Source organism: Miniopterus natalensis, chromosome 2 (genome assembly GCF_054644295.1).
Source record: "Miniopterus natalensis isolate mMinNat1 chromosome 2, mMinNat1.hap1, whole genome shotgun sequence".
NCBI lineage: Eukaryota > Metazoa > Chordata > Mammalia > Chiroptera > Miniopteridae > Miniopterus > Miniopterus natalensis.
Genome location: NC_142082.1, coordinates 75,425,127 through 75,449,681, shown reverse-complemented (window position 1 = coordinate 75,449,681; position 24,555 = coordinate 75,425,127). Strand labels below are relative to the sequence as shown.

Sequence of the window (24,555 nt, the reverse complement as noted above, 5' to 3'; positions counted from 1 at the left end):
TTTTGGGCACAACATGTTTCCAACAAGTGGAACACATTTTGTGTTCATGTCTTCACACACTGTGGCTGTAACTTGCTGTTTGAGGTGTGACAGTAAAATTAGCATAAAATTTTTCTTCTTTACAATTTCACAGATAGAAAAGTTCTTACCACAGAACTTAGGAATCTCAAAATACAACTTTTTCCCCTTTCCTTATTAAGTCAAGAACTTCTACCTTTTCACTTAAGGGAAGCATTTTATGGCTTTGCTTTGGATATCCAAATTGCCAACATGACTACTCTTGTGCTTTGGGGCCATTGTTAAGTAAAGCAAGGGTTTCTTGAAACAAGAGCACTGTGATAGCATGACAGCTGACCTGATAAGGTAACTGGCTACTAAGTGATTAAAGGGGCAGGTAGCATATACAGGGTGGATACACTGGACAAAGGGATGACTCATGCTCAGGGCTTGCCGGAGTGGGAAGGTATAAGATTTCATCATGCTACTAAGAATAGTGTACAACTTAAAGTTTATAATTTATTTATTTCTGGAACTTCCCATTTAGTATTTTCAGATTTCCACTGACCATCAGTAACTGAACCATGGAAAGTAAAACTGCAGATAAGGGGGATGGGGCTACTGTACAGAAGCACTGTTATATAGTAAGAAAGTAAAACAAAGCTCATTATAGAAGGCCAAAATTATTTAAAATTTAAAACCAAAGGAGTGAAGTATACACTTGGTTTTAAAACGGGAATAATAAAAATGACAAACACATCTTTTAAGGGCTTTCAAAGCTTACCTTAAATTTATACTTTGTACTACGTCTGAGATTTTTCACTGTGTAAGCAAGATCTTCTCCATCATATTTAGGCTTAAAACCATATCCCTGGACAGGGAAAACAAATATTCATTAGATGTCTAACAGCAGAAATATGGGGAATAATGAATATGGTAAAAGACCCAGGTTTTCTTCATCTTCTACTATGTGCTATGGGATCAACACTCTGTTGAGTGTAATCCTCACATTGATGCTTCTAACTTGAGTGGACAGATCCAGAAATGCTACTAACAAACTCAGGAGGACAAAGAGACCACTTATTCTCAGTAAAAGCAGTAGCCAAGAGAAGATTTTTGTGTTGAGGGAAGAGTAAGAGCCAATGGTAACTTGACCATCAGTAACTTTATCCCTAAAACAGAAATTTCTCAGACATATATTCTAAGAGCTAAACACAACTATAATTAACATATTTAAGTTGCCCTGAACACATAGGTGTGTTTAGGTGAATAAATGAATGGTTGGTTGTGCTGGCAGGTAGGAATGTCACTTAGGTTTGGGATTGCTATTTACAGCCCCAGTGACAATGCCTCATTACTTTCCCAATGCTATTTTCAGTTTTAAAAAAATTAAGATATAATTCATGTGCCATAAAATTCCCATTTTAAAGTATAAAATTCAATGGTTTATAATATATTCACAAGGTTGTGTAACCATCACTTAATTTCTAATTCCAGAATAGAGCCCGTACTTGATTTTTTTTGGTTAGCAGTCACTTCTCTTTTCTCATCCACTAATATACTTTCTATCTCTACAGATTTGCCTATATCCATACAAATGAAATAACATAATATGTGGTCTTTTGTGACTGAATTTTTTGACCTAGTACAATGTTTTCAAAGTTCATTCATGTTGTGGCCTGTGTCAGTACTTCATTCCTTTATATAGCTGAATGATATTCCACTGTATAGCTATATCACATTTTGTTTATCCATTCAGCAGTTGATGGACATTTGGGTTGTTTCCACTTTTTGACTATTATGAATGACACTGCTATGAACATTTGTGTTGAAATTTTTGTACGAACATGTGCTTTCAATTCTTCTGAATATATACCTAGGAATAAACCAATGCTATTTTTGATTCATATTGTTTCAAAGTAGCTCTAAAAAGCTATAGAACTAATGCTAGACACCCTAACTCTTCTAAGCTTGGTTCTAGCTCAAGAAGATAAGCCACCATAATTAGATTTAGGTTGCACTAGAGAATCTCATGTGAGGTTCTTCAAATCTCCCATGGCACTTGGGAAAGCAGAGTATAAACACAGCTGGAAAAGGCAGACACATTATTTCCTTATCTTTTAGAGTTGCTTAGTCTAGAAGGTTGTGGTGATCTTCCCGTCTTTATTTTCCCCAAAACATATATATTTAACATACAGTCTGTTATTCCTAGGCACAAACATATAAACACATAAAAAACAAAACTCATTCCTACACATCAAGAAAACTAAAGACTGAGTTCTCCCTCACTCCCAATCCCTCCAAAAAATAAGCAACCAAGGATTCAAAAGATCTGGGGAAGGATTTAACTATTGTGGCAATTTGTACAGTATTAGGATTAATACCACACTGAAATATGTTTTAAATATCCCATTTAAAATACATAAAATACTCACTGAAGTTTCTTCCTCCATCTCTAAAATGTAAGAAATTCCTTCATCTGATGGTGTTCCTGAGGGTTTACGCCATTGTAAGGATAACCAAGTAACCCCAGCCTTAGTTAATATAGGACTTGCTGGCATAGAAGGGGCACAGCCTGAGGTGTAATATAAAACTTCTTCACTAAAACCACTGTTGAAACAAATGGTTTTTAAGAAGGAATGAAAAAAAGTTATTTTTATAAAGAACTAACTTTTGGTAAATGACATTTTTGGGCAAAATGACAATTTTTGATAACTAATTATAATTTAAATAATATTTCTTGAATTTGATAATGTCTTTATGGTAACCAAGTCAGATACCTAAAAGTAAATTAACATTCTTTTAAAACTGCAGTTTATGTAACTAACACATTATCTCATAGCTTTTAACACAGCTATATCAACAAAATAACTTAAAGCAGAATTTTAGCAGATAATTTGGACTGTGAATGATTTATACAAATAACGTTGACTGGATAATCTAAAATATCTACATTAAAATGTATTTTACCTTGTGCCATACTCATTTTTGGCCGATAGTCTAAATTTACATCCCATTGCTGGTGACAGTTTAGTAATTTTAAATTGCTTCTGTGAGCCCATGTAACACTGACAAAATTCTCCATTTCCTTTTCCCTAAAAGAAATGGCTAATTATTATACATCAGGTACATTATTGTAAAAATATAAATTCACATCAATTCCTACTTGATAGACAGTAATATATGAACTACATTAAAAGTCATCTTGGTTACATGCATGTCATGGATGTCAAGAGAGAGTTGCGATGACACACATCTTTTATTATAGTTACTGTTTGTTAAACGTAGAATTAAAAAACTGGAGAAGAGGTATCTTTGTGTATAGCTTCTTGAACTAAGTACCCTGTTTTAGCTGAACCTCTGGCTTTAGTAAAAGAAACTCTTTCCAGGTATGGACCCCACAATCTCTATGGGGGATTGGTAGCAGTGGAAACGGTGATCTTTGATATGCACAACTGGTGGTGTTCCTCAGTCATTGAAAAATTCTATGCAAACAGTTTTAAGAAAATGTCCATACACATCCCCAAACTTCTACCAAGATAGCTGCTAAGTTTCTTTACAATAAAGATTTTGGACCTACTACTGCTTAGATTTAACACTGAAACAGTATAAGCAGAAAAGAAAAAAAGAGTATAAGGCAGAGAGAAAAGTCTGCAGCTCAGGACAACTAAAGAATTTTAGAAATTTAGAGTGCTACATAAAAAGGACTAGTTTCTCATTCTCCACCCATTTTTGCTTATTGTGTCAGTAGAGGTAAAGGGTGGTTAGCGTAACTTCTGCTTCAAAGAAAACCTTTAGTCTTTATCAGGCTGCTTTACTGAACTCTTGTTAGTTTTAACAGTGTTCATAGTTAACTGTACTGAGTTGTCTAAACAGAAAATCATATCATCCCTAAATATTGATAATTTTGCTCCCCAGGACAGTCATCATGGCTGTACCTCTTGTTTTGGTTCCAGATCATACTGCAATAACTAACTTCTTGAATAATGTTAAATAAAGGGGGGGATAACTGGTAACTTTCACTTGTTCCTGCTGTGACTAGAAATGCTTTCATTGCTTAGTGATGGTACTTTGCTCAATACAAAAATAACTATCAAATAAGGAATTACCTTTCAATTCATAATTTGTTTTGAATTTTAACTGGAATGGGTGCTAAATTTTTATCAAATACATTTTCATAATTTATCAAGATGATACGGTTTTTCTTCTAAATTACTACCATATAATAATAGGTTTCCTAATTCTGAATTCTCTTAGAACTTCTGGAATAAAACCCACATAACTGGGCTTCATTACTGCTGAATTCCCAAATTAGCAATGGAATTTTTTCTGCTTTCTTTGGTCCCTCCTATTAGCTGTGGTGTAAGCAGCAGGGCATGAGAAAACATGATAAATGACAATAAAACAGTACTAAACAATAAAGCTCCAGTGTGCTTGCTGTGGCAGGCTGAATAATGGCCCCCGAAAATATCCAGGTCCTAATACTACCTGGAACCTGTGAATGTTACCTTATATGGTAACAGGGATTGTACAGATATGATTAAGGCTCTTGAAATGGAAAGATTATCCTAGTTATTTAGATGGGCCCTAAATGAAATTACAAGTGTCCTTTTTAGAGGGAGGCAGAGGACTTGAAGACAGAAGAGGAAAGAGGCAATGTGATAATGGCAGCAGGGGGAGAAAAGGCATCTGATGCGGCCATTAACCAAGTAAAGTGGAGAGTCTCCAGGAGCTGGAAAAGGCTAAGCAATAGATTCTCCTCTAGAATTTCTGGAAGAAGCATGGCTCGGTGAAACCCATTTAAAATTTCTGGTTTCCATTCCTGGTTGGGGTGGTTCCGTTGGTTGGAGTGTCATCCTGTATGCCAAAAGGTTGTGGGTTCCATCCCTGGTCAATTGATGTTTCCCTCTCCCCCACCCCCAATCAATACTATATCAGAGCTATACGAGAATAAACGTGTTGTTTTAAGCCACGAAGTTTGTGGTAATCTGTAAAAACAGGCATAGAAAATATGCTTGCCTTTAAGGCTGATGTAAAAAAGTAATTTTTTAATCAAGGTAAATTACTCAAATGACAGCTTGATGGCGGTTTAGTTGAAAACAAAACAAAGCAAAACATATGGAGGTCCAGTCAGTAATATTTTCCAAGAATACTATCAATTCATTCATGTACCACATGAAATCATTCACATTGTTTTTAAAAGAGGAAAAACTTAACTTTTAAACAAAAAATTATTTCTGCCTGAGGATATACACACAATTTTAATTTAAAGATTCAATTTACTTACCTCATCCCATTCTAAAATAAAGCTCTGGATTTTAGAACCATTGTCACTAGGTGTCTAAAACAAATAAAATGAGTACAAATTAGTACTTTTGTAAAAGATACTGTGATGATCTAATCTAAGGAATCGATACTGTTGCAGATGTTCTCTGTGACTTAGCCCTAGAAAAATTTGCACAGAAAATACAGAAATATACAAATTGCATACCCACCCCATAATCCTCTTAAATGCAAGGAAAGAACAAAGCAAGAGGTTAAGTTTTTCTGAATACTGAACTATTTTTTTAAGCAAGATCTTAACTTTTATAATCTTTTTTAAAATAATCACTTTGCCTTTTATCAGCTTTAAGTTTCATTAAAACTCACCTTACAATCTAAAAGTAATATTGTGTAATACATCAAAGGAAAATCTAGGATGCTGAAAGGAACTCCAAGAGGGCATACTGTCTGGATCTCTGCTTCTAGACTCATTGTGCCACTTACCTAGGACTGCTAATTCATCGATCTGTTAATCTTCAGTCTCACTTGGCTTTTTATTCTAGTACTTAATCACTTAAGATTTTCAACCTTATTTCTACCTGAATTTTCTTTCTACAATTTCAACGAATTTCCTTTTTAGTATTCACTTTGATTCAGAACAAGCGATCATTACTGCCCTTTTAATAATTTCATCTATTTAAACACAATTGACTCTAAGACTCTTATCAAAGTTAATCTACAGATGATGTATCATACAATTATACACTCGCAACCTATATAATTTCATTAACCAATGTCATCCCAATAAATTTAATTAAAAAATAAATAAAGCAATAGAAAATTTTCCAAGGGAAAAAATTCTTAATTTTTTAAATGGTTCTCCAGAGAACTTTTGTCAAGTTTTTAATTGAATCTTTTATAACATTGAATTCCAAATTATTTGTCAAACACTAACAGATCTTGCATTTAATTTTTTTTAAATTGTAACTTTTAACTAGTTAGCATGACCAAATTTTTTTATGTAAGTTACAGGAATAGCTTACTGATGAGCACAGCAGAGACAGTTAAAAGTGACTATACGGAGAAGGGGGTAGAGGAAGAATCCTTGGGAAATTCCAACTCTTACATAGCAGGGGGAGAGAATCCAAAGGTAGAGAAGTTTGCAAGTCTCAGCAGGAAGTGAGTGGTACAAAAATATATTTTTCCACAGTAAATGACTCCTGATTGTTCTAGTCTAGTTGCTAAGGTCTCACATTTACTCCCCCCCCCTACTTCTTTGTGAAGCTGTTGAAATGTCCACCATGAATGACCTGACACCCATCCTCCAGCATTTCTCTGAGTTAGGAAGGAAACTATAATGTACAAAGTGCTTTTACCTTATCTCGTTTAATACATCAACTCTATGAAGTACTATTATCCAACTGTATGAAAGAAGAAAGGAGGCTTTAAAGAGCCCAAACAAGTTGCCCCAGATCACACAGTCATTAAGAGTGGAGTGGAATTGAATTTGTTCTTACATAAAATCAGTGTTCCTACTCAGAAGTATTCCAGTGGCTGAGCAATAACAACAGAGTAAACAATCAACTTCAGTCAACTTTTTATCATCACCATGCACTAGCAATTTAAAACAATGTCAGTTAATAAAGTACTTCTCTCAACTGCTACTGCATGCCACTGTTCTCATACCAAGTTAACCCCCATAGTCATGCTTTTAGATTATATGAGGCAGAAGAGTCAAAATATCTGATATTTAAGTCACTAAGGTAGTTTTCTTCAACTTTAAAATTAAGTAACAATAGTTATTATGCTTATTATGTTCCAGGCATTGTGCTATAGGATATACGGATATTACCCGATAATCTTTCCAAGAACTCTGAGATACAGTTATGCACTGCTCAACAACAGGGATATGTTCTGAGAAATGCACTGTTAGGTCATTTCGTCATTGTGTGAACATCTTAGAGTGTGCTTACACAAGCCTAAATGGTATAGCCTAGGATACCTAGGCTATATGGTATAGCCTATTGCTCCTAGGCTATAAGCCTGTACAACATGTTACTGTATAAGACAACAGGAGATTAAATGAAGCACAAGAGAAAATGAGACAATCAAGAGACATCGTAAACATGAGATGTATTAGGCTGCTGCTTGAGTAATAGGGCATACTGTTTTATAGCAAACTTTACTTTCTAATTAGTAGAAAGAGTACAGTCTAAAATTACAATAAAAAGTATACCATAGTAAATACCTAAATCAGTAACATAGTCATTTATTATCATTATCAAATATTATGTACCATATATAATTGTATGTGCTATACTTTCTTACAACTGGCAGTGCAGTAGGTTTGTTTACACCAGGATCACTACAAACATGTGAGTAATGAGTTGTGCTACGACCTCAGGACAGCTAAGGTGTTACTAAAATATATGAATTTTTCAGCTCCATTACAATATTATGGGGACTACTGTCATACCCGCAGTCTGTTGTTGATAGAAATATCTTTAGGTGGCACATAACTATATAAGAACACTATTCCCAATAACAATATCTCTTTCCCCAGCCATGCTGATTACTGTCTGCATATACTGGATCATTTCTGGAAGGGTACAAGCCTGGGCAATCTGTGTGGGCAACTAAGAGGTAACATTGTCTACCTCTTGTATAGTCCTCTTGAGATATTGTTAAAGACAGAAATTTCAAAATTCGATTGTGATTATCATCAGCTTAAAGAGGAGTGACCGATAAGAAATCCCAGCCTACATGAAGGGCACTGGACTGCTACCCCATTTGCCCTACAAAAGGAAAGAGCCTTAGCATATTTATAAATAAAATGCTACTCTAAGTGACATGAAATAAAATTAATCATACCTATCAATATGCACTTACTTGTCTGATTTACGTGTGCTCATAGTAGTTTTTAACTACACAAAGCATCTAATATCCTCTAAAGAACTGGGAACTAACAAACTCCAAACATTCAAAAGCTTTCACAAAGAAAGCCAGTCGTGAGTTTTACTCTTGAGGTAAGATGAGATAATGAAATCAAGATAAGTAGTTGTTGTTTTTGTTTGTTTTTTTTTTTTACTATATCTTTATTGATTTCAGAGAGAGGAAGGGAGAGGGAGAGAGAGAGATAGAAACATCAATGATGAAAGTCATTGATTGAGCCCACAATCCGGGCATGTGCCCTGACTGGGAATCGAACCTCGATCTCCTGGATCCTAGGTAGATGCTCAACCGCTGAGCCCCGCCAGGCCAGGCAGTAGTTATTTTCTCACTGCAAATCAGAGAGGTCCTCCCTTTTAGGGAATGTTTTAAAATTTTGTGGGAGGTGTTTCTGATCATCACAATGATGGGTGGAGGAGCTGATGAGTAGAGGGATGGGATCAAGATGCTAACAGTCCTGCAGAATGTGGGACAATCAGTACAATAAAGAATTGTTCTCTCCCTCCAGAGGATGGACTTTTGGATGTGCTACTGCATAGCTATGTAGGTGAAATAGCTGTTTACAATTATTAGAGCCTAGAACCTAATTTCATTTTACAAGGTATTTTTGGTACAGTTTTAACAGTTACTGAATTTTCTCAAAATGCAACTACTGTGCAATTTGGGAGAGACTACTTAATTTTGCTCAGAAATTACCCAAGACCTACATATTATGTCAGAAAATCATGTCACCCATGACAATGCTGTCTGTTGTGTTTGAATTACCAATTCTATCTACAGTGTCTGTCCACTTCATTATATCCTGTGTAGCTAGGTTCAAACATTTATATATTGAAATAAATATTATTCTACTAAAAATAATTTTATTCCTCTTTTAAGGCATCATATTGGTATTTTTTTTTTAAATTTTTTTATATTGATATTTTTAAAGCTATGAGTCTAGTTATAATGAATTTCATTTAGGATAAAATTCAGGATATAAAAACATTACAAAATGTTATAAAAAGGAGAAATGAACTTGAGAATCACTGATGTAACACTCAATGTTATCACATGTCCAGTATAGAAAGAACTGTAATTATAAATCTTTCCTAGCTATATTTACATATAGTAAGGGAAACCAGTAAGAGTGTTATTTTAAGATATAAGAAACAAATGCTTATTTAATATACGTAGAGAGCAAGTTAGCTTAAAGCTCTTTTTGTCTCCAAAAATAATTGAAATTTAATGCTATGGAGGGAAAAAAAGGAAATAAATGTCTGGTTGGAAACACTCCAGAGAATATCCTTACCTTCCACTGCAAAGTGAGTGAATTTTTGGTCCGATTGGCTATCCTTGGTGGATTAGGTATGTCAGGTTCACAGCTCAAGGTGGTAAAGCTTTCAGTTTCTGAAGGAGTTCCCTTTATAGAATTGTATTCTGCCTGGACTCTATGGTGATAAAATAAATAGTTTTATCCTCCAGAATCACTGCAAATGACTCTTTAATAGCATCACCTTAAAGGACTTGCAAGTTAGTAAACTGCTCTCTGAATGGTCTAGTAAGAAAATACGCACATTAAAAGAGTGGCCCTTAAAAAGAAAAGAGGACATAACAGTAGCTTTCACTCTTTTTTAACTGCAACTCAAAGTAAAAAATACTTTTAAAATTGTGACATAACTGTGTCTGTGAAGTATGTATTTACACACAGGCACACAAATACTACTGTGTGTACACGTGAGAAACAAGTGTTCTGAAACAATATTCTTAACTAGAGTAATATACTGACACTCTTCTATTCCATTTGATAACATTTCATTTTTTAAAATGCTGAATATAACCTTCAAAATTAATTACATGACCCAATAATGGTTGCAATCCACAGTCTGAAAAATAATGAGGTTAGACAATACATTGCGTTCAACCACAGGAGTATAACTGAAGATTTAACCTAATAGTTTAATAGGAATAATCCTAACTACAAATGTTCTTTTTCAAAATGGAGGTAACTAAATAAATGTGTTATACTCAGTCCCAACCAGGGAAGTCTCTAGAGTCTATAAAATTTTGACAAATTACAATGGAAGACCTATGCAGAGTGAAACAGTTTCTAAGTTATCCCCAATTAAATGTGAAATTCTAAGAATTTTAATATCTCAAACACTTTCTAAAAAAAGATGAAGTAAAAATACATAAATATAAGTCAAATATTATTTATGATTCTGTTTTGTAAAAATTTCAAAAGCTGAGACAATTTTCTAGTGCTAAACTAGATATTGGAAACATATTGTATATAGTATCTGTATATTCATTCCTATCCTTATGTACTACAAACAGGGTGATTAAACCCTTAATATAACATCTGAGTTAAAATGTTGATAATTGTACCAAAAATCCCCAAAGTCCATGTTTTTAATCCAAAGTTAATAATTAAATTATATTCTAGACTTTTAAGAAAATGATTAAAAATAAAACTACCTATGCTCTATCACAGAAAAGCTACATGTAGGAGTTCCTTACTTTGCATGGTATTCCGTAGCTGGTTTGAGATCATTTAAAGTGACACTTGTTTCTTCTCCTCTGGGGAAAAAAGGTAATATTTCGTTGTCTGATAAATAAAACCTTTCTGGAGGATATACATTATGTACAACACTGTAGGTAATTTATGAAATTATACTGCTTCTTACTTTACAAACTGTGACCATATTAAAATTCCACTAGCATGGAATTTGTGTAATAAGGATATGTACCAAACTTAAGTATATACCTGCATACCACTTTAAAACAAATAAGTGTGGTAAGCAAATCAAGAAATAGAACCATTTTATATTACAGTGTCACCTTGGTTTTTAAATGTCTCTGGTGACAAACATTTCGGTTTACAAACGCTGCAAACCTGGAAGTAAATGCTTAGGTATTCGAACATGCCTCGGGAGTCGAACATGCCACACGGCTTCCGCTGAGGGCACGATCCTGAGGCCTCGCTGTCGGCTGTTGATCTCTCGGTTTTCAAACGTTTCAGAACTCAAACGGTCTTCCGGAATGGATCACATTCAAAAACCGAGGTACCACTATATTTAACAATCCATTTTTGCACATAGTTGAAATGCAAAATAACAGTAGAATACTAAAATAAAAACTACCAAATTTTTACAAGGAGTCTGATGTTCTAATAAAATTTAGAGTATAACATGGAACTTTATTTCAAATGTTACAGTTTAATAAGTAGATAAGAAAAAGCAGTAATCATAATTTAAAGTAAAGCATTTCCCATGGCCACTATTACATTTAAAACACAACAGGGCTCATCTTCTTAAAATAATAATCATTTCATACAATTACTACTTGGTTTGTAGCTAACAAACCAGCCTCTTTACTCTTCTCTGTTTTATTTCCTTCATCCAAGTTTCCTCTCTTCTCCACTTTCTGGACTTCTGCAACACCGCCCCCCCCCCCCATCCCTGTTTTCCAGCTATCTTGTTTCTCAAATCAAAGCCCGTAAATATGAGAGAGAAAAAAAATCTCTGTGGTGAAAATGCACTTTAATGAATTGGGCAGTTGCAGCAGGATCCTCTCAGATTTTAACTGGTGTAGGGTAAAGGAAGTGACTAATTTCCCTCTTGTGCTCTCTGGTCAGGCTGCAAATGGAGATAAATCCTTTTAACAAGCAACCATAGCTAATTATAAAGGCCATTAAAAACACAAAACCCCCCTTTATGTTGATGGTCCTTTGTCCCCTATTTACTCTGTAGGTAGCCTTGTCTCTTTAAAGAAAACGAAAAATGAATAAGCACAAGGAAGTCTCAATAGAGATAAGGAGACAGGACATTTTTATAACCTTATATTACTAGATGATAGTCACTGGGGTAGTTTCACTTTCTTTTCTTCCTCATACTAGTTATTTCTTTGAAAAAAGACATCAAAAAGGCTGGTGTATCCAGTATTCTGTGTTAATTATGATCACTTGAATGACTAACCACCCTTATTTACAATCTTCCTGGTGCTTAGATTATAACTAATAATCAACTTTACTCTTTATTTTTCTTTCATTAGAATAAATAATTTCTATATAAGGGCAGAAAAATAATAATTTATTTTACAACTGTCAATCATAAATGTCACAATTTTAGCCACTGACTCTTTCCAAGGCTACTTGGTATATAATAAATACACTTTTGTACCAAGAAAAGAGAACTATGATAGAGCTTCAAAATACAATTATTAACAAATCAACATACAAATTAGGAATAATGGTACTAAATTCATTTTACAATAGGACATGAGCTTATACAAGTAAGAATTAAATCTAACTCTTCAGAGAAGCAATACCATATTTCATGAGTTCATAATCTAAGAGTTCTCCTTCTGGTCCTGGCTTCTACATACTACAATTTATATTTATGCCTCAGGAATATGTAAATAGTGAACCATCTGTTAGGGAGCCTACTAAAAAATAAAAGAGCTGAATGCGGCCAGTGAAAGCAATTATTCCAAGAGCATGTAGACAGAAATGTGTCCCTGCTAGCATCTGGACTACTTATATTGAAATCACTATGACTGCACAATTTATAGGTTCAAAATAAAAGCATGAAGAGAGAAAAGTAGAACAAAATTAGTATTAAACTCTTTATGATAAACTATTAACTTTCATAATGGGAGGGAGTAAGGCATAACAAATACCTACACATATACACTTTTATATTTCCCATCTTTTCCAGCACTTGAAACCAGAATTTCATAACCATAGAGCTCTGGTATAGTAGTCTCATCTGTTTCGCCGTTAATGAAGCTGGAAGGAGGTGACCAGGTAAGTACTACTGTCCTTGCCTGGATGTCTGAGGCCTGCAAAAACACAAGATTTAAAAGTTCTAGGAAACAACTGTAATGTGTACAATGAACAGTGAAAAATATAATGCAGTTTCAAGATTAAATAAAATATATATGTGTCCACTTACATACAATGGATCACAAATAGAAACCTATCCATTTGTAGATGAGATAAAATTTGCTCTGAATGGGCAGATGGGTTAAACAAAAGTTTAAAGATCAAAAGAAAAAGACATAAAACTCAAGAGAAAAATGAAGAAAGGACATGGACTGTCCAAAGACATAAATATAAATGGGTAATATATGAAATTATTGTGTAACTGCAACCATAATTAAATATATGTAAATTAAAACAAGATATCGCTTTTTATCCACTAGCATGTGAGGATATACAATAACATTATACTCCATTTTATGAAGAAAAAGATTCAGCCAGGCTGGGCGTGGCTCAGTGGTTGAGCATTGACCTAGGATCCAGGCGATTGGGGTTCGATTCCTGGTCAGGACACATGCTTGGGCTGCGGGCTCGATCAATGACTCTCTCATCATTGATGTTTCTGTCTCTCTCTCTCCCTCTCCTGTTCTCTCTCTGAAATCAATAAAGATATATTCGAAAAAAAAAAAAAAAAATTCAGAAAGGTTAAGTGACTTATCCTAGGTCACTCAACTCCTGAATACACAGCTAAAGCCAAGAACTGGCGTGATGTTCTCCCCTACACATTACACTTGAGTCACATGATTGAGTTTTTCTTCGTTTTTTGGTTCCTCAAATGTGCCATGTTTCAGTTCTTTTCAAATGCTGGCTAATGTTTGCAATACTGTCCTCAGTGCCCAACCACTGCTTTTTCTTTAAATTTCGGTTCAATCATTCTTCCTTAGGGAATTTCCTTTGACATCCCTGTCAAAGTCTAGGTCCCCTATTGTTATATATTCTTACAGTACTCTATCTCTTTGTTCTGACACCTCAGATATAATTTTATATTCAATGCATGATGCTTACTCTACTAACTTAAGCCCTGAGGGTAGAGGCCATGCCTGCCTTTTGCTTTCCATTCTACCTCCAACTTCTAGCACAGTATTTGGAATTTTGTAGATGTGTGGCATTCTGTCACATATTTGTGGAATGATTTAAGTGAACGAATACATTTAACTTGGTATTCTAAATGAACTAGAGCATGCAAAAACCACCACACAAAAACAATAAAAACTCCAACTTCGCAGCTCACATAAATTTAATAAAAAAGGCATAGCTAATTATCAGAGAGATGCAAATTAAAACCACAATGAGGTATCACTTCACACCTGTAAGAATGGCTGCCATCAACAAATCAACAAACGACTTGTGCTGGCGAGGATGTGGAGAAAGGGGAACCCTAGTAACACTGCTGGTGGGAACGTAGACTGGTACAACCACTATGGAAAACAGTTTGGAGGTTCCTCAAAAAATTAAAAATGGAGCTGCCTTTTGTCCCAGTGATCCCACTCTAGGAATATATCCTAAGAATCCTGAAACACTAATCAGAAAGAATATATGCACCCTGATGTTCATAGCAGTGCAGTTTACAATAGCTAAGATCTGGAAACAGCCCAAGTGCTCATCAGTAGATGAGTGGATAAAAAAGCTGTGGGACATATACACCATGGAATACTACGCAGCTGTAAAGAAGGAGGATCTTATACCCTTTGGGACAGTACAGGTGGAACTGGAGAATATGCTAAGTGAAATAAGCCAGGCACGAAAAGACAAACATCACATGACCTCACTTATATGTGGAATCTAAAGAACTTAATAAACTGATGAACAGAATAGATTCAATGACATAGAAGCATGCATCAGACTGACGAATGTCAGAGGGATGGAGGAGGGCAGGTGGGTGGAGGGGGGAGAGAGTAACCAAAGAATTTATATACATATATGCACAACCCAAGGACACGGACAGTGGTGGGGAGGAGGGTGAGACTGGTGGAGGGGGTCATTGGGGAGAAAAAGGGACCATCTGTAATATTAAAAAAAAAAAGGCATAGCTACCCAAACTGTAAAAAAACCCTAAAACAAAGCAAAGCAAAACAAAAACATCAGCATTACTTTATGTTTTATGATACAGGGCTATTGTTTTATTAAATTACCTCTTCTCTCGTAATATTGGGCAAAAAATTCTTAAAAAAAAAAAATAGTTTCAAGCTTTATGTGCCTAAAAATACTATCCTTTTGTCCAGCTGGCGTGGCTCAGCAGTTGAGCATCAACCTATGATCCAGGAGATCACAGTTTGATTCCCAGTCAGGGCACATGCCTGCATTGCAGGCTCGATCCCCAGCAGGGGGCGTGATGACCCTCTCTCATCATTGATGTTTCTATCTCTCCCCCTCTCCTTTCCTCTCTCTAAAATCAATAAAGATGTATCTAAAAAATAAAATTATACTTTTAATATTATATAGTATAACAAGTAAATGCTTCTAGCATTAGTTATATCATTCAAATAATTCTATTAAGGCTATCAAATTCCCTTTTTAGTTAATCTAATGATATACATTTGGATATATATAGATCTTGGAAGAACAATGCCTGAATTCCAATCTCAGCTTCAATACTAATTAAACTTACGCTTTCCTCTTCTGTAAAAAGGGAAAATAGGACAGAGGGTTGTTATAGAAATTAAAGTAATGCACAGATGTATTCAAAGTACTCTGGACGGAGTCTGATACTAGGAAACTTGTGTTAGCTATTATTATGAAATAATTCTGCATATGTTTACATTAATTTACATGTATATGCTCAATTCTTAAGCAAGAACAAATCAGAATGAAATAAAATTAGATCCAAATCTATTATTTAGGGTTGTCAGAAGAAATGGGACCATAGTAGCCCATTACATTAGTGACTTTCTTAGACAAACTTCCCAAAATGGGGTAAAACGAAAAGGTAACCCTTTGTGGAGAAGGTGTTAAGAGTAACAACTTTTCTAATCTGTTCTTGTAAAAAAATTAGAGCAAAGTATTTTTTAGATAACTTAGCACAAAATATTTACCATGGATTTTTTGGGGGGACAGGTAGAACTTTTTCTTTTGGAGACCAAAAAATATTTTTATCAGTGTTTAATAAATAGCCTTATCATGACTGAAAAAGCCCTACTGTCTTACTTCTTCCCATGTTGTAGTATTTTTCCCTCCATTTTAATACACTCCAGTGATAATGGTCTTTTCTATCTGGCAAACTTGTCATGCTTATTCCTGCTCACCCTTTCCTATTCCTTCCAACTTTTGTGCTTTTTCTAACTCTTCAGAGGCTCAGAGAAAGCTCTCCTGATTGCTCTACTTAAATAACCCCACTTCTCTTCAGTAACTCATCATATCACCCTATTTCTGTAATAGTACTTTTCACGACCACACACAATTTGTATATTTGTTTTTTATTTATTGGCATATAGCAAGGGCTCAACACATACTTTGCTTGTCATGATGATAAATATTTTGATTGACTGACTAAATGGATAACTATGTATCTCTTCAAAGAATAATATAATGACACAGAAAGATTGCTAAGGCATAACATACTGCTTGCCACAAAGCAAGAAGGTACAGTATAACTTCCTTCTCATAAAGAGACAAAAGAAAAAAATTATATCTTGCTGGACAGACACATACAAATGAACTGAAATAGGACTGGAAGGAATCCCAAACTGTTAGGCGTAATTAAATTGGAAGAGTGGGTAAAAAGAGATTTCTTTTTACTCTCTACATTTATGTATTACTTACATATTTTACCATATTAATTATAAAATATCAGGATTCAATCATTGATTGGCATTTTTGTTAGCTGCTTTTAAAATGGAATGAAGTCATAAGTCTTGCAAAAAAAAGAAAGACGACTAAAAATCTGAACAACTAATTTTTCCTAAAGCCTTTTCTTCATAAAGCTGTGATAACAGTGTCCAAAGTTTGATCCCCAGCATTTCTCTACAAAAGAACTGTTGCATGTTTTTGCAGTCTTCAAATATTTAAATGTTTTTATTGACTTTAGAGAGAAAGGAGGAAGATGAGAGGAAGAGAGAAAGAGAGAGAGAAACATCAATGTGAGAGAGAAACATTGATTGGTTGCTTCCAGCTGGGGAACAAACCTGAAACGTGGGCATGTGCCCTGACTTGGAATCGAACTGGTGACGTTTTGGTGCACGGGATGATGCTCAACCAAGCTACATGGGCCAGGGCCAAAACCATATTTTTACGTGGCTATATCATTCTTCCAGTAAAAACATTCCAGTTTATCGATGCATTCATTTTATTTTTGTTAATATTAGTGCTGCAACATACATTTTCGTTTTTGTAGCTTTTTATTGAGAAACAGGACTGTACAGTTTCAGAGAAGTTTAATTTATATTTCTTTTGATTACTTAAGTGAAGAACCCTTTGGGGTCTTAATGGGTTTAAAACTACAACTTTACTTAATGTTAAACTTTTGTCATATCTGATGCAAATTTTTTTCTATTAGAATGACAGCCTTTATGTAGGCTATATAAAAAATATACAGAAAATTATATGTAGCTAGTTCTGCTGTCACACCTTTTTCTGATTTCTTCTATTACATCTACACTTATAAAGGATTAAGGAATATAAACTTTCTTCTACAGTTTGATATTAATTATTTTTACATCTGGAGTTAATTGGATGTATTTTACATGTAAATCATATAAATGGGTTTTAAAAAATTTGATAATTAGTTGTACCCACATTCTTTATTAGATCTTTGCCTGGTCCAAATGATTTTCAATGTCATTTAGCGTATATTAAGAGAAAAGAATTCTTTAAAAAAAAAATGAATTCTTGGTTGAATATTCCACTTCATTGATAACATTTCTCTCCTTATGTCAGATCCATATTGATTCATTATTGACCTCATATTCCTTATATAGAATTAAGTTTTAAGTAAGGCTTAAATAAAAATATACCAAAATCTTGTATGTATGCGCTAAATATAAATGTAAAGAAAATACAAGAAATACTTACCACAGGTTTGACAATGTTGGAAAGAAGTGCTTCAAAGGCTTTAGTTTCTTCATCTTTTTCTTAAAAAAATTTTTTTGAAAATTAAAAAATGAGTTTAAAAGCAACCATCCCGCTTCCACTCAGTATGGCTTCTAAAACTAGGTTAGTATTTGAGATTTTTACTTTCTAGTTTTTACTCCTTAGTTCATATTCAGTAGCTTGTGGCTCTCCAGGATTATTCTGCTTCAGTTTCTATTTCCATTTTAACCATGATTACTAATTATACTACTACTATATAGACATGAACTAGTCAGTAAGTTTTTCTTATAGAAAGTATATTTTTACTCATAGTTGTAAAAAATACTTGTTCTCTGCTGAGAGCATGGTTGGAACATGACAAAATGACCAAAAGGTTAGAATTACTTTCAGTAGGTTAAAGATTGATGAGAAGTACCAAAAAGAATAGCTGAATATTTTAAATAGTTACCTTCGATTTCCGTATCAATTTGTGCACCACCTTTTCCTTTCCCTGACTTGTTCTTGGCTAATCCTGTGTTTACCCCACTAGCATTCTGCCCTTTTATAAGTCCATTATGTTCACTTATGGGAGAAGGGCATTTCTGGGGTGATGATGGTGGACTGCTCATTTTATCCTTCTGTGTTCCTTGGCGATCCTTTAATTTTTTCTGCAAACGCTCATAAGTTTTACTAGATCTTTCATCTCTAAAGTTGGACCTTCCATGTGCAGAATGAGCATCTAGAAAGAAATAAAAAATAAAAAAATATTGAAAAGGTCACTTTCTCCAAATATATTTATGGAATGAGAAAAGAATAGGAAATAAATCTATCAGAATTATATAAAACACACACAAAAAAGCTATTTCTGTACCTCTACCAACTGAGAACCAAGCTTTCTGTATCTCCACAAAGAACCAAGCTTTGTGACTTGATTATACATATATAAAATATACATTTACAGAGACATTTCTTTCCTCCACCTCTTCTCAAGTAAGTATTAATCTTCATAGAAATAGCTTGGTAGTATGCTATGATTATCATAGGTGGGGAATAAGACCTGAACAATTCTTTTTCTTTTACTCTTTTGTGGCCATTATTTTTAACATCTCTTTCAACTTCAAACATATAAAATAGGTAAAAAGAAAACCACCATCTGCCTAAATTTCCTTATGATCCAAAAAAGCAAATCATCACTAAAAAAAATAAAGTTTTAGGAGTTAGCAAAAAGAAATAAGTGGATTGTTTAATAATAATAGAATCTAGGTACAAAGTATTACATCTTTGGATATTGTAAACTCAAGGTTGTGATTTAAAAAAATGTATCTATTGTAATAAAAGTCATAGAACAATATAATAAAATTAATATATTCAATAAATATTAAATCAATTGTCCTCAGTTTTTATTTTAAATTTAAAACCTGTAAAAATAACATTTTAAAAAAAGTCTCAAAAAACCTCGGTGAAGTTTTAATTTATCAATGCTTTAACAAAATTAGTATAATATTCTTTTTTTGTTTGTTTTGTTAACCCTCACCTGAGGACATTTTTTCCATTGATTTTTAGAGAGTGGAAGGGAGGAAAGGAGGAAGAGAGGGAGGAAAAGAAGGAGGGAGAAAAAAAGAGAGAGAGAGAGAGAAAGAGAAAGAGAAAGGTCAATGTAACAGAGACACATTGATTGGTTGCCTCCTACACATGCCTGGGCCGGGCCGGGGATCCAACCTGCAACCCAGGTATGTGCCCTTGACCCAGAATCAAAACAGTGACCCTTCAGTGGGTGGGCCGACACTGTAACCACTGAACCACACCAGTCAGGGCAGTATAATATTCTTGAAATGAGTATTGTAAGGATATGTACAATAACATTAGAATAAAAAAACATAGGAATTTGGCTATCTACATGTTTGGATTCTTAACACCATATAGTAAAATTAACTAAAAATGCATCAAAGATCTAAATAAGGCACTAAAACTATAAAACTTACAGAAGAAAGCCTAGGTGTAAAACTGCATTACATTTGATCAGATAACAGTTTCCTAGCTATGACACCAAAAGCACAAGCAATCAAAAAAATTTTACTTCATCAAAATTAAAAACTTTCTACATCAAAAATACCATCAAGAAAGTGAAAAGACAACATAGGAGAAAACTCTGTAAATCATGTATCTGAAAGGGGTCTTGTATCCAGAATATATAAAAACTCTTACAACTCAACAATAAAAAATCAAATAAGACAACTTAAACAATGGGTGAAGGATTTGAACAGACATCTCTCCAAAGACAACATATAAATGGCCAATAATCAACTGAAAAGATGCTCAACACCCGTAGTTATTAGGGACAAGCAAATCAAAATCATAATGAGATAAAACTTCACATTCCAGGATGGCTAGAATTAAGCCAGACAATAATAAGTTTTGGCAAGGAAATGGAGAAATTAGAGCCCCCATACATTGCTGGTGGGAATGTAAAATAGGACAATCACTATGGGAAACAATTTTGTAGTTCCTCAAATAGTTTAAATATAGAATTACCATATGAGTCAGCAATTCCACTCTTAGGTATATACCCAGAAGAAATAAAAAGTTATGTCTACAAAAAACTGTATACAAATGTCACAGCATTGATATTCTTAACAAAAAAAAAGTGGGAATCACCCAAACGTCCAACAAATAGTGAATGTATAAACAAAATTATATCCACATAATGGACTATTTTTCAAAATAAAAAGGAGTAGAGTACCAATCATGCTACAACCTTGGAATAAATAAACCTTGATAAAAATATGCTAAGTGAAGAAAGCTAGACACCAAAGGCTACACATTGTATAAATATTTATATCAAATATACATATTGTATGTACACTTATACAAAATGTCTAGAATAGGCAAATGCAGAGAGATAGAAAGTAGATTAGGAGATGGGTTAAAGGAAATTGGAACTGTTAATAGGCACAGAGTTTCTTTTTGGGATGATAGAAATGTTCCAGAATTAGATAACAGTAGTGAATATGATATATAATGAATATACTAAAAACCACTGAATTGTACACTTTAAAGTGGTGAATTTTGTTACCTGAATTATATCAATAAAAACAAAACAAAACACAGAAACTGTAATTATCAAAAAGATCTTATAGAGTTAAAATCCTCAGCAATGAACTAGCAGGGGCCATGCAAAAATTACTTGACATTTCTAAGTCTCAGTTTCTTCATCTATTATTTTGAAGAATTTTATTGAGGCTTAAGTTATATAATACATGTATCAGCATAGTGTCCAGCAAAGTTCAGGCTCAGTAATGGTAGATGCTGACAGTAAAATGTTGGATTAGATCCCACTTCGGGGATCCATACAAAATGTGGAAAAGGATCATGGAAGAGCTACTGGTTATAAAACTAACTGTCCGTTATTAGGGTCCAGTGGTAAATTCCCTGGCTTATAACCTCAAATACAATATGACTTTTATCTTCCACCATTAGCTAGCTAGTTTTTAGATTTGTCCTCTTCATAGGTTTGTATGTTTCACTTTCCTTCACATCATTTTGAGTTATGTTTATGTAGTCTAATGCATATCCCCTCTGAATAACAATGGGTTTTAACAATGCAAAATAGTAGTAATTATAACATCTAGTTCTTCTTAAATTTTCTCAAACACATTTTTAAAAATCAAGTCATAATTAACAGTAAGAAAATTGAAGAGACTAATTTGTACTATAAACTCTTGCTACCTAAGCCCTGGCTCAGGTGGTTGGAGCATTGTCCTGTACACCAAAAGGTAGCAGATTCGATTCCTGGTCAGTGCACATACCCAGACTGCAGGTTCTGATCTTTGATCAGAGCACAGGAGGGATACAAATGATTGATGCTTCTCTCTCAGGGATGTTTCTCTTTCTCTTTCCCCATCTCTCTAAAAATCATTCAAAAATAAAACAAAAAAAACTTGCTACTCAAAAGTATGTTCACTGGAATACTGCATGAATCTCACCTGGGAGTTTGTTAGAAATGCAGAAACCCAACCCAGACTTATAGAATCAATATTCATTAACTGGGAAACAGAAATAGGTTTGTAAAGTATATTGTATCTACTACTTACAGGTTGTGCTGCATATTTTAAGTTTTTTATATAGAGTTATATCTTCCACAAATTTACTAAGCATAAATGAGAAGTTCTGATAACTGCAAGGGAAACAGTGATGAATAAAACATTCCGTTCTTAAGGGATTCACAGTCAAATAAGGGAAAAAGTCATACAAAAAAAATCAAATTGTGTTCAGTTCTGTGAAAGAAACAGATTTCAGTGCTAGAGACTGATAAGGCAAGGTCATGGATCGTTTATCTGAAAGTTGAAATCTAAAGGAAAAAAAGGAGCCTTCCAAGGAAAAAGGGGGGGAGCATTCTTGGTGGAGCAAAAACCATGCGCAGAGGCACTGAGGCAAAAGCTTAAAGGTTCTGAAAAACTGAAGGGAGTTGGTGGGGAAAAGAGGGACAAGGCAACCAAAGGCCACAGGACAGTTTTGTCCAGGGCAGGGGTTGCAACCAGGGCCAATTTTGGCTCCCAGGGGTCATCTAGCAATTTCTGGAGATACTTTTAATTGTCACAACTGGCTGAAGGTGAGGGGAGGGTTGTAATAGTCTGCTATTGGCATCTAGTAGGTAGAAGGCAGAGATTCTGCTAAACATCCTACAAAGCTGAGTGTTTGTCCTCCATAACAAATACTTATCCAACCCCAAACATCAAGAGTGCTAAGGTTGAGAAAACCTGGTCTGGGGAAGGGTTTAGGACTTTATTCTAAATGCAAAGGGAAGTCACTGAAATAGAATAGTCTGATTTATATTTTAAAATGACTACTCTGGCTGCTCCTGGATGGATGGAGGTAAGAATGACAGCAGAAAACCAACTGGGAGGGTGATGTTGCACTTGTCCTGACAAAAGCTGATGGTGGAGTAGATCTGAGTAGCAGTTAAGAAAAAGTAAAAAATCTGGGAAATTTCTGAAAATAAAACTAATGCCAAATGATGTGGAGGAATCAAATTTTAGCATCTGGTTTTCACTTGAACAAATTAAATGCACAGTGGTACTATATATTGAGATGAAGATGACAGAGAAAACCAGGTTCCATAATTAGATTTATGTTTTAGAAATGCTATAACTGAGATGCATGAAGCATTTAAGAGGATTTATCAAGAAGCCAGTCAGAAATATAAGTCTGGGGCTCAGAGAAGAGGTTTTGGTGAAGATATAAATTTGCGAGCTTTCAGTATATAGATGGTATTTAAAGCCACAGAAAAGAATAAGACAACTATTTTGTGTGTAAGTTTGTCTATTCTTCCCAACAATTTATTAACTCCCTGAGGGCAGAGGTTATGTCTTACTGTTTGTTTCAATCTTTCAACAGAACCTAGCAACTTCGGTTAGTAGCTTGACAGCCTTCAGGATTTAACAACGATATGATTGTTCCTGGGTGAAAAAATTTTTAAGAGCCTAGACAGCATAACAGAGGAGACGACCTCTTGTTTGAATGTGCCCCCGCTAAATATTGCTACATGATATAAGTTACTTTTCCCTCCTTAATTTTCTGTTTACTCACCTTCTTTGAAGGATGATCATGAAGACGAAATACTTAGCCTAGAGCTTACATAAGAATGTGATAGTTACCATTTTTTGGTTCTTTTATATAACAACATCTTTTATATCAAGCAAAGGATAGCCAACTCAATAAAATATGAACATTTTTAGATGTCTTACCTACATCTCCATATACTTGTGAAGACTGATATTGTGGCATATACTGTGTTGCCATGTCTCCAGCTCCAGTCACTGGTGAGTACATATGGCGTGGTGGAGGGGGAATCATGGTTGGAACAGGAATGAAACCCGGCAGAGGAGGATGAGGGGAGCGATGTATGACTGTGTGACCACCAGGATGAAACTCGGGTGCTTGAGGAACCACAACAACTCTTCGAACACCATTGTCTTCAATAACCTATAAAATAAACATTATATTAGAAGTTTTTTCCATAGAATGCAAGCAATTGTTTTGAAATATGTTAGAGTAAGAATTCTTACACCATTAGAAGTTAATTTAAAAAAATATTACAGAATCAACATGAAAAGACTTTATTAAATACATTAAGTATATATGAATTAGAACTGAACAACATGAAGTAGTTTTTGTTACATAATGCAGTACAAATCTTAAAACACTAATGAGATTAGCAAAATAATAATAAAAACAGTAAGCTATGATATTAGATAGTTATCCTATGTGTTACATGTATATAGTGATGTAGTAAAAATGAAGGGAGACTCAAGGGAATTTTTGGGTTGGACACAATAGGGTCAGGAGTTATTTTCCTTTTCCATATTATGGGTGGGAGTTGATGGAAACAAGATGTGAAATAGAGAAAAAACTGGATCCAGATTCTGAAGATGAACCATATATTGAATTTAGGTACAAAATTCTTATGACGATGACCAGGGCAATTTTAACAACTGAAGATCATTTAAAGGGAGACAAACATCTAATATAATCCCCATTTAAGA

At 34.3% G+C, this 24,555-nt stretch overlaps 1 protein-coding gene across 2 annotated transcripts in view; it reads right to left on the bottom strand.

Moving 5' to 3' along the window:
- Positions 1–24,555, bottom strand: part of FNDC3A (fibronectin type III domain containing 3A) — a 189,668-nt gene that overhangs the window by 32,887 nt on the left and 132,226 nt on the right. For both annotated transcript variants that reach the window (XM_016205446.2, XM_016205447.2), the window contains 10 exons: positions 23,758–23,995; positions 18,483–18,752; positions 18,017–18,075; positions 12,872–13,029; positions 10,708–10,767; positions 9,500–9,638; positions 5,285–5,338; positions 2,968–3,092; positions 2,433–2,607; positions 782–868 (listed from right to left, as the gene is read on the bottom strand). In XM_016205446.2, the coding sequence (XP_016060932.1) occupies positions 782–868; positions 2,433–2,607; positions 2,968–3,092; positions 5,285–5,338; positions 9,500–9,638; positions 10,708–10,767; positions 12,872–13,029; positions 18,017–18,075; positions 18,483–18,752; positions 23,758–23,995 (1,365 nt within the window). The remainder of the gene's footprint in view (positions 1–781; positions 869–2,432; positions 2,608–2,967; positions 3,093–5,284; positions 5,339–9,499; positions 9,639–10,707; positions 10,768–12,871; positions 13,030–18,016; positions 18,076–18,482; positions 18,753–23,757; positions 23,996–24,555) is intronic.